An 11485-nucleotide genomic window follows, 5' to 3' on the forward strand; every position below is an offset into this window, starting at 1 on the left:
ACCTCTTAAATCATTCTTGAGGCAGATAGAAGACTTAAGTGCCAGCTTAAGTGAAAAATTTAAAGAAGACATACTAAGTAATTGTAACACAAACACTGACTTAATCAGTTTTAACGCAAACAGATTCCGACGGGAGAAGAGAAGCGGGCCGCTTGGTGTGTGTGTGTATATGTATGTGTTTTATATGTGTTAAAATTATATAAGATTAAGTGATATGATTTTATTCAAAAAATGCACAAAAGTAACACACTTTTCTTCTAAGATTTTGTTGGTCGTAAGTGACTAAAAATAAAATTGTGGGGTGACCATGAAAGAATTCATTTAATTCAGTCAAAATGCGTAGATTTATTAGTTAAATTTCTAACCAGCTTAACTGTTTTTAAAAAAAAAAATCACATCATATATAAAAGTTGATTAAAGTTTATAGGATAATGGTTATAGGATAATGGTTATAATTGGAGAAATTTTCTAAAGTTTTTTTTTTTTGTTCCTGAATCATTTTAAGGATTGACTTCATTTTAATCCATTTTTAAATAAAATCATGTCACTTAATCTTTTTTTAATACATTTTTAGCCAACCTAATGCTGCACAGTCCTTGGCACATTATAAAAACCATGGCTTGGGTGGGAAGGTGATTTGGCAGAAATGACAATAGTGACAGAGTGGAATCGAACCTACAATTTTAAACTGAAATGTAACATTCATCCATGTTCATTTCAGAAAATTCTAACCACCTTGAAACCTTACACGTGCGCTTGTCTATTGGAGAATCAAAACTTTAGGTTTTCTTAGAAAAGCCCAGCACTTTATCCACTGTGCCAATATTGCTAAATAACTGAAAAATATTTTGCCATCTTTTGTATATAAATGATGAAAAAAATGACATTGGTCTCAAACCTTTGACCATTTGATTGAATGTCCAACACACTAATCACTTGACCAGAGCTGGTTAAGTGTCACATTGAAGTAATTTTGACACAAGTTCAATATCAATTAATCAATTTTTTGAACCTTCAACCATTTGATCAAAAGTCCTTCATGCCAACCACTTGACCATCACCACTAATTTAAATATATATATGGGTGTTGGCTAAAAGCACTATGTACATTGCTTTGGATATAATTTGGGTACTGCGTAAGTAAAATGGCACTTTAATGAATTTTATAGTTTTCAACCATTTTTAGTTACTACGGTGAGAGTAGCAGTTGTGAGAAACAGAATTTTTGTGCATGTGAAAACATGTTTGTTTTATATACATATACACCCACTGATTAAGCTCAAAATCAGACTTTCAGATGTCAGTTGTAAAAATATATATAGAGGTTCTTATGAGATTATGAAGCAGTGTACATCTTTTTGTGCTTCCTGGAAAAACACAAATCTTGGCAGAGTATATTGTGTTCAAGTGATGAATTCAAATTAAGGAAGCCTAGACTCTACGATAGAAAATGGCTAGTCATCTAAAGCAATGGACCAGTACAGTTTTTATTTGTATGGCTGTCTGGTTTTTGATTATGATAGACCTATTTGCTGTCATTTAAGCAGTTCTTAACAGATGGCTGAGACTGAAATGCTTCAATACAGTGCTACAGTGTAAAATACATTGGAGTGTCGTAACTGTTTTGCCTGAAGTGTGTGTTTAACAGACAGACATTCAAACGTTAGTTACACAACATTTTTACTGTCTGTGGTATGAGATTTTTTTTTTGTTTCATCTTGATCCATTCAAATCCCTTTTAAAATTAGTTTTATTATTAGAGTGTAAATAACCAAAAAGTAAGCAAATACTGTTTTATCCCCACTAATACTATGCATTTTTGGCTCAAGTATATTACTTTGGCCGTATCTTTTTAAGCTGATGTTTTAACTGCCCTTGGCCGCTTATGTGAATGTTTTTAGCAGATGTGCTTTGCTATTTTAAAGATGTGCTTACCCTCATGAAGTAGGAATTAGGTGCTTGTGATTCTGTTTTGATGAGTTTTTAAAAAATATTTGGCTTCAGTTGGAGTGCATAAGGACCAGGTTGTTCAGTGGTGAAAATGTGCTGCATCATAGTACAACACAAGTGCTTTATCATGCTAGATACATGCTTAGTTACACTGATGAATAAGGTTCAGTATTTAAACTTGCATGTACTCAATGCAAAATGCCAGTGTTATTCAAGAAGTGGAAAGAATACATGCTAAGCTATTCAAATTGTGTATTTGGAAATTGTACTCCATAATTTGCTGACAAAAGACTAAAACTGTCCAATTTCCCCTAAATTGTCTTCTTTTATAAATGTATCAGTTTGCCTAGTCCCGGTATGAAGAAACTATTTAACACTAGAATTACCAGATCCTACAAGAGAACTCGTAAATCTTGCCCACCTTAAATCTCTTTGCACCTCTCTGCCAGCGTCTTGTCTTGTAAATGTGACGATTTAAGGCCAGCAGCTGGCTATTCCATCCCCCACCATCGCAGAACGTTAACTAAGTTTTCCCAGCTCATGCCTTGTTTGATAATCTGGGAGTGAGTGAACTGCTGGAGTTCTGGTTACTCCTGGGAAATAATAGATCGTTATTTGGAACTCGTGCGTTTCATGTGTTCCATTTCTACAGTAAACTGTGTAAACACATTGTTAAAACAAACTTTTTCATATTTTAGTAATAAATTTTACATGTAGTCATAAACTATAGAATGTGTGAAGCCTGAAGTCCAAAGATCAAACACTTTTACAAAAGGTTCAAGAACGATACAACAGCTTCTGTGGCATAGCGTTAAGATTTGCTGACTTGTAATCAAGGGGCCACCGGTTCGATCCCACTATTTGCGTTTTCAGTAGTGCGCTGCTCTTATTATTATTATACAGTACACACACTTGGTTTGTGTCTGTAACAGACCATGTACATTTATGGTACTGTACTTCTATTACTAGGGATCTGATGCTGTTTTTATTTGAAACTGGGAAAAACTGTAGATGTGATTAGTGTGTTAAGGGAATGGAACAAAACATCCTCTGATCTGGAGGGATCTCGCCGTCACTATTTTTTTTTTTTCTCTCTGTGCTGCTTTTTCCATCGCCTTTTCTTGTAAGATGCAACGATGAAGTTCCTATGCAATATGAGCCATGAACACACTTCTTTTCACAGTGGCCCCAAGCATGCCTTGCGCAGTATTTATGTGTTGATCCTGCTGCACTGAATAAGCTCATTCCTTCTGGTGCACGATGTCTACGTAGCACGGAGGAAAAGAAAGAGACCAATATTTTCTCAATGACGATCACGTTCTAACATACACCCCCATACCCTCCCGCCTGCCTATCTGTCTCTCCTAATCTGACTCTTAAGTACCAGTGTAAATTCACACCCGGGGCTGTTTATTTTCAAATAATATCGCATTAGTGCAATGACGTTTTGTGATTGGTACTATTCGGGTCATAAAAGGATTTCTTCAAAATGTCACATATACCTATGTCTGGTTTTTTGACATCGTACACCGAAAGGTGCATACTAATTCTGCAAGAGCAGAAACACTCCATAAAACTGAAATTACAAAATAAAGTGAAGGTGAGATCCCTCCATATCAGAGAATGTCCAGTTCCATTGCCTCAAAACACTACTCGCATCTACAGGTTTTCCCAGTTTCAAATAAAAACGAACAGATCCCTAGGGTGGTAGTATGTATCGTGTGAGAATAAAAGTGGGGAAAAATAACTTTTACAAGTACAGTACTATAAATGTACACGGTGGGGGATGGAATAGCCGGCTGCTTGTCTTAATCGGCACATTTACAGGACAAAGGACGCTGGTGGAGGTGCGAACGGATTTAAGATGGGACGGATTTAAGAGTTTTCTCGTAGGCTCTGGTAATTCTAGTTTTAAGAACTCTAAACTGATAAACTGCTGTTAGGAATTTTGATTGTTCATAACAGTTTTACAAATTCCATAATACTGTTTTGTTATTATAGACCATAAGTCTTGTACAGATCTGCAAACACATGTAGGTATTGCAAGGACAAAGCAATAAAATATCTTCCAGTCTTCCACACCCAGAACTGTATATACCTCCCTTATTACTCCAGTACTACATGGGCCATCCTTACAGCCGAGCGAGTATAAGGACGAACAGTAGGACTTTGAGAACAACCATTAAAAAGAATATCGGAGATGCTAAAACCTAAGTTTAAGAAGAATATTGCCGCAAAGAAGATTACACTTTCTCCTCCTTGACCAATCCATTATGATTAAACTACAGAAAGAATCTCATTGTGTATCAGGGACACTAATGGTGAATTAAAATATAAAGTGACATAGTGAATACTCTAAACTTGCATTATTTTAAAGTTTACATATGTGAAGTAGTAGATAACCTCCCAGCAGTAATAGAAGCTACTAAGGAGGCATTTAGTCATTTGGAAATTTTAGAGGGCGAGGTACTGCTTAGACAGGCTGAAATTTCACAAATCGCCAAGATCAGCAATTATCTAGAGCTTAAGGAGGAGTCAGTTTAGTGCATATATAAACCCTTGACAAATATTCCTTAAAAGTCACTGTACCCGTGATGTTTCTAAAGACTAGAAAATATTCAATTGTGTAAAAAAGGTCCAAGTAACTATGGGCCAATAAGCTTAATGTGCATCGCAGGTAAATTAATGGAATGAATTATTAAGGAAAAGGTTGAGCATCACATTGCAAGAACAGGCGTGCTACTGGGTTCAGATAGAGGATGTCATGTTTTGCTAACGTACTGGAATTCTGTGAGGAAGCAACAAAAGCATGTGATCAGAAAGGTGCATATAACACTTGTTTGTTGATTTTTCAGAAGGTATTTGAGGTCCTGCATGAGCATAAAGTTTAAAGAAGTTGAAATTTTGGACATAGTGTTTAGATTGGTGCAAAATTAGCTAAAATACATTAATCAAATAGTTTTGGTGTGTGGAACATTATTTAAATTTGGTGATGTTAAAATTTGTATCCCATATGAGTCAATATTGGGGCAGCTGCTGTTTTTAAAAATTATGGGTGTGACCTTAGTAGAAACATAAATAGATGAAATCAAATCAAGTGGAATGGCAAATCTTGGATCAGCTGAATCATTACAGAGGGAGGTTTGGACAGAATGCTGGCTTTATCAGATTAAATTTAAGTAAATAAAGGATATTGCATTAGGGAAGTAAAAATGTTAGATTTTAATGCACAGTCTTAAACTTGAAACAGGGTTCATAAGGGCCCTGGAAAACCTGAGGATTCATAAAAATTAACAAGCTGCAGTGAAGTACTGAAAAGTTTGGTGGGGGGAAGGTACTATAGTGGAAAATAATAATTGAATTCAAGTAATCACATCATGAGATTAACCATCTGAATTTTTTTTTTCTTTTGCTAATACACCCACATCTCGCATTAATATCCAGTTTACTGACCTTGTGCATTAATATCAGTTTGTGTTGTGACGTCCAAGCTCATGCTAGATATGTAGTTATTGTTAGGTTGTACATCAGATTATTATTGTTGAGTTGGCTTTAGGGGGTAAATAGTTAGCAAGGTAAATTGCATTGTATGTATTAGCTGTGTCACTGATTTATCGAGTAGCTTAAATGCCAGGAAAATGCATGTTTAACTTGAAATGGTTGGAAAATGCTGGCTTCAACAAGACAAAATGATTAAGCATATGACCAAGAGCCATTCTTGTATGAAAGTTTGGCATTGAAAATATGGGTGAGTCTACTTATGAAAAACCATATGAAAGTAAGTAAACATTGAGAACTGGGAAAGATCAAGGAAATCGGCAATTCTTGTTCTGTTAGGTTTTTTCCTTCTCAAAATTGAATTTGAAGTTATTTAAGTTATGCAAATTTTATCAGCTTGATCATATTCTGTGACTTTCTTGAAGTGAAATTTAAAAAAAAAAAAAAAAAGTCCTGGTCCTATTGCAGGTCTATTGTTGCATCTACTCGCCACACCAGTGAGCTGATCAAATGCCACTGGATTAGCCATCAGCAACAGGATTCAAGCCTGAAATCTTCTTAAGTGAAGTGATAAACAAGCATTATTCGTACAAGCCATGACAGACATGGGTAACCTTTGCAGGAAACGTTTCCTGATACTGAGATCATAGAACTTCATACAGTGTGTGTGAGTGCCCCCACCAAGGTATACCTCATACTATTTATAAGTTTTCTAAAATTTGCCAAAATTATTGATGATGATTTTTTACTTAGATATGAGGTTGTTAGCACCCCAACACAGTAAGGTTTCTGTATTTTATGTGTACTTCAAATGTGCTGCCTTTTGTAAATGGTGTTTGAACAGAATATCCTTTTTTTCATGATTTTTCTTTTGCTTGCATTCCTCAATTTTGGCACAAGCTGGCTCTGTGCACATCACATGTATAAAGGCGCATTCATTGTCCATAAATCATTCTATTTTTTAATGTATTGGCGCTGCCTAGAATTGCATAAATAGTGAGTTATTACACTGTTACTTTGAGCAAACAGCTGGACCTTCAATGTAAGTATTCACCAATTTAAAATTGGCCTCATGTTTGACTACTTTAATGCTTGTATGAACTTACTAGCTGTACCCCGTAGCTTCGCCCACGTAGTAGTGAAACGGGACAAACTTAAAAAAAAAAAATTGGACGTTGGCACTATATCTGATTTGTGTTCAGCTGTGACAGGTAAGCATTCCCCATGTGGGGAGAAAAGCACATGGCCGTGATATTTCTGGCAATCAGCAGCTACCCACTACAACACGTGTGTGTTTCTCTCTCTCTCTCACACATATCTGCAGATGATGTCTGTTGAACAAGCAGGTATTGCTAGCTAAGCAGAGGCAAGGTGCACTCCAACACGTGGTGTGACGTATACCAACTCGAACAGAGGCTGGCGAGTGAATGAGGAAGGCCCCTCCCCCCTGCTCTCGGTCCACAGTCGCTCTCTTGGATACGCATACATACATTGGTACAGCGAGCAAACTATGGTACAGGCAGTCCCCGGGTTACATATGAAATAGGGACTGTAGGTTTGTTGAATTTGTAAGCAAGTCGGAACAGGTACATTATTTTAATAAATGCTATAGTTGACTGACTATAACCAAGTGCTCTGCCGCACTTTACATGCTGTTGCAGCAGGAAGGCACCTCTCGTCAACACGTCTGATGTGCCGACAAGATACAACTTCCTGCTATGTGCATGACAGTACAAGCAGGCTTGCTATTGAGAATGAATGGGGGCGGCGAGGAGCGGTTCATCACCAGCCCACCTCCCCTCGGTCACCTCCTCTACAGTATGCTACCTGCAGCGTCTGCCCACCCAGAATGAACACGGTGCAGCGAAAGGCGTGTAGTGAATCGCCCACCACCGCCCCCATTTAACAGGCAGCCATCCGAGGCACACTACAGTGCTACCCCCTGCCGCCCCATTCACACTCAATGGCCTCCGTTCTGCCACAACCGAGTCGCCACTTGCAGCATCACCAGCCTCCCGTCGAGAATGAGTGGGGCAGCCGTGTGTGGGTGGTGGGCGTGTAGCGAAACCGCTTGCGGCATTCATAGGCCGAAGATGACGGAGTGGCAGTTAATGAGGCGCATGCGTTGCACCTGCTGCCCCATTCATAAGTCGTAGGTCGGATGTCCATAACCTGGGGACTACCTGTACTTAGCCTAATGAGAGAAGTCGCAAAATCAACTGGAAAGTTCAAGTGAATTATAGAAAACAACCAGATCTAAATTCGTTAAGTAATTCTCTCGTGAAAAGCGGACAGATGTACAGACAGAACGTGCTTGGACCACAATTTTTAAAACCGTTTCTTAGAGATTAGGTTCATGCTATTCTGCTGTGGATATTCAAAACTGGAGTGTGAAGTAATCGTGGATTTTTCTGTTTGAATCTGAAATGTACTGAAGTGTACTAACCCTATTGAATATATTATGGGCTTGCTAGTTTCTATATCCAGATATATTTATATAGCAGAATGTGTGGAGTACACTACAGCTCTATTAGCCTTCTTAATTGCTTCTGCGCAAGTCAAAGCACATTATGCTTTAAGCTTTGTAATGTAATGTTAAGGCCTCAGCTGGAGTAATGTGAAGTTTTGGTCATAGGCCTAAAAAAAAAAAAAAGCCAGAGGAGGTTCAGCGAAGTATAGCTAGGCTGATTCTTGGACTTAAAGATTAAAGAAGTTAAACTTTTTTCAGTTGAGTACTGAAATTGAGGAGACAAGGCTGAAGTTTTTTAAAATTCTGAAAGGAATTAGTACAGTTTATCCACATTGTTTAAAATGAGTTCAGTAAGAAAATGGGGACGCAGTTTAAGCTAATTAAGGGTATGTTTTCCCAAGTTTTAGAAAGTATTTCTTCACATTGAAAATCCATAAGCATGAAATACATTTCCAGTACTGTGGAAGACATTAGGACTTCAGGGATTTTCAAAACTTGATGTTGGGCTGAATGACCTGTTCTCATCAATATGTTTCTATTCTAAACTGTTTTGTCTGAATGAAGCATTAATTCATGGTGAAAACAGCACGTAAACTTCCTTATTGCTATAGTTGTGTTCCTTATATGAAAATAAATATTTCTTTGGGAAAATTTTAGCAAACGTATAAGATTTTGAAGTGAAAACATTTACTTTTAAATGTTAAAATCTGTTATTTGTTCATGTGATAGTGTTGTTCAGGTTCCGCAGAGTATTACAATAATTTTAAAATAAAAAGTAAGAAAAATTACATTTTAAATGTGGTACAACTCTTAAAGGGTGAACTGGTATTTTGCATAATACAAGCAGATAGGAAAGTTCCAAGTGTCGTTTTACTTCTATTTTCAATTGTGCTTATGTTTTGGTGCAGAGATGAGATTGCTGGCTGTTTTGAGAAGGCATATGAACAGGTACTCTTCAGTGAAGCAACAAGAGTCCTCTTCTTCACTTCTAAGAAGATGACAGATTATGCAAAAAAGGTATGCTTTTTTTAATTTTATTTTCTGTAATGCAAAAAGTCTTAACTGACCTGCAATTTTTGTCAGCCATCATATGTTAAAGAACTGGTGGTGGACTTCCAATTTGCCAGGAAGCCTCTGAGACCAGTAATCATTCAGGGGAGAATGTGGAAGTGGTACAGAGCTACAAGTACCTGGGGAGTTCACATAGGCAATAAGCTTGTCTGACAAAATAGTGGTACTATAGAAGAGCAGACTATACTTGCTATGGAGGCTCGAGTGTTTTGGTATGTGCTAGAAGTGTTCTACCAGTCCATAGTAGCCATTGTGGTGTTCTACACTGCAGTCTTTTTTGGGGAAGCATCCTAGGCACAGAAGAAGCATAATGCCTGAACAGACTTGCCAAGAAAGTCTGCTCCATCAAAGTGTGAGCCTTGGACACAGTGGAAGATGTTGTGAAAAGGAAGTTGATTGCAAAATTGTAAGCCAGCATTAAAAAATTCCTTCCGGGAGATGCCTGTGGCTAAAAATGCTAAAAACAGTAATTCCACCACTGTGTACTAAGTTCCTCTGGGCGTCTTCTCTGCCCACTGCTATCAGGCAATTCAATGCTTCCACCTGATGATGTTTAAGTTTATTTACTTATCTATTGATTGATTGGATGTATTATTAGTCTTGTGAGTGTTTGGGCTGCTGTATGCATTTTAATTTCCCCATGGGATTAATAGTTAATCTAATCTTCTTTTTATAACGGAAGCTAACAAACTTTGAACACCAAGTTTCCCAGCCAAATGGGTCAAGTGAAGTGTATGTCTGCTCCTCTGGTTGCAGGGTTCTCTTTCATTTCTCTGTCACCTTGTATTTGACTGCTTATTTTGTTTTCTTCCACAGCGTGGCTGGCATTTAAACTCTAATAACCAATACACATTTGGCTGTCAGCAGCAAAAACCAGAGGAGTCCACTATTCCATCTACAGAGTTGGCCCGCCAGGTCATTGAATATGCACGTCAACTGGAGATGATTGTCTAGCAACCTCCTCCTTCAGTGAACTTCGCTCATATCTATTTAAACTCTGTCCTACTATGGAAGCCGTATCAGAGGACTTTAATTACAATGTAATTATTGCAAGCAGCTGTCTCTTTTGTTGTTCCCCCACCCCCCAAATCAACCCTCAGTTTTTCATTACATGCACCTCCTGCCCTTTTGTGGGCATTTCATACTAAACCTACTGACCCAAGTTTGTAAATGGATCCTGTTCTATGGAATAAATTGTGGAAAAAATGAAAAATAGGAAGATGTATGTTTCACACTCTTTTATTGGCTGAGGTTTTTATGGTTGTGATCACATTGTGTTTGTCATGGAAATGGAGCCTGGTCATTCCAGCTTCAACTTTCATAAGCCTTGTATAACCAGTGTACCATACTTCTGGTATATTTGCATACTCCAGGTAGTATTAAAGGTGTGTAAGGACATGCACTTTTCAAAAGATGCAAGCCTGCTTCCTTCTCCAGGTTGGTGCTTCAGTTAATATCTAAGAAGCTGGAGTGACTTTGTCTTGATAAAGGGATGTTATCCCACTTTTCCTTGTCTACTGATATTGGAACAAATTTCACTGTAATTGCATCCTGAAATATTTTGTTAATGTTTAGTAAATCTTTTATTGCCCAAGTAAGGTTGGTTATACACATCAGTTTAGGGCAGTTGTGTCAACCTCCAATCCAGGAGGGCCACAGTGGCTGCTGATTTTTGCTTTCTGCCACTTTCATCATCATGGACCAATGTCTGCTGTTAATTGACTTCTATTCCCTTCATTTTAATTGCCATGTTTTTAAAGACTCCATCCTCCGAATGGATGGTTTTTTTTTTCCTTAAATGGCAGCCAAACAAAAATGAGATTTGAAGTGAGCCAACAGATGACCAGCTAACTCCATACGATTTCTCTCCAACCAGTTTTTTAATTAGATGATTCTGGATGTTAATTAAACCTGTTTACCTCCATGGCTTGCTTTGGGCTACAGCAGACATTTCCAAAACAGTTTTTATTTTTTCTAAAAGAACCATTGAAATGTTTTACAGACCTGAGTAGATCAACATTATTGCTACTTTCACCTATCTTTTAAGATATTGTATGATAGATAGGTTAGCTGGTCATGTATTGGCTTACTTTGTGTCATTATTGTTTCACTGCTAATTAAGGAAAAAAATTAAGAGGCCTGTCTTTTTAAATAGCAAGTCAAATACAAATATAAGGCAAAAGTTAATTAGCTGCAGAAATTGGTCACTAATTAAGAAAATGGTTAGAATTAAAGCCTGCAGCCACCACGGACACCATTGGACACCCTCCGTAAGTGGCTATACTACAATAAAACCTTTAGGAGGAGGTTCTTTTCTGCAGTTTAAACATTTTGTTTGGATTACTTATGTGGCCTAAATAGGAGACCATGTAAACATAAGGTTTTCACAAAATGTTTTGTGTAGCAGGTAACTGAACATATTCTGTTTTAAAGGATCCTCGAAAGAACGATGACAGGGTGTTTTACTGTATATTCCCATGCTTGAACAAAGCAACC

General features: G+C 37.5%; 1 protein-coding gene across 1 annotated transcript in view; it reads left to right on the forward strand.

Moving 5' to 3' along the window:
* The window catches only part of psmd8 (proteasome 26S subunit, non-ATPase 8), a 33601-nt gene extending 22490 nt beyond the window's left edge, over nt 1-11111 (forward strand). Inside the window, exons 6-7 of the mRNA XM_039770777.1 lie at nt 8827-8935; nt 9806-11111. Coding sequence (XP_039626711.1) covers nt 8827-8935; nt 9806-9943 — 247 coding nt within the window. The 3' untranslated portion in view covers nt 9944-11111. The remainder of the gene's footprint in view (nt 1-8826; nt 8936-9805) is intronic.
* Nucleotides 11112-11485: the final 374 nt, after the last annotated feature.

This window comes from Polypterus senegalus, chromosome 12, assembly GCF_016835505.1.
Source record: "Polypterus senegalus isolate Bchr_013 chromosome 12, ASM1683550v1, whole genome shotgun sequence".
Lineage (NCBI taxonomy): Eukaryota > Metazoa > Chordata > Cladistia > Polypteriformes > Polypteridae > Polypterus > Polypterus senegalus.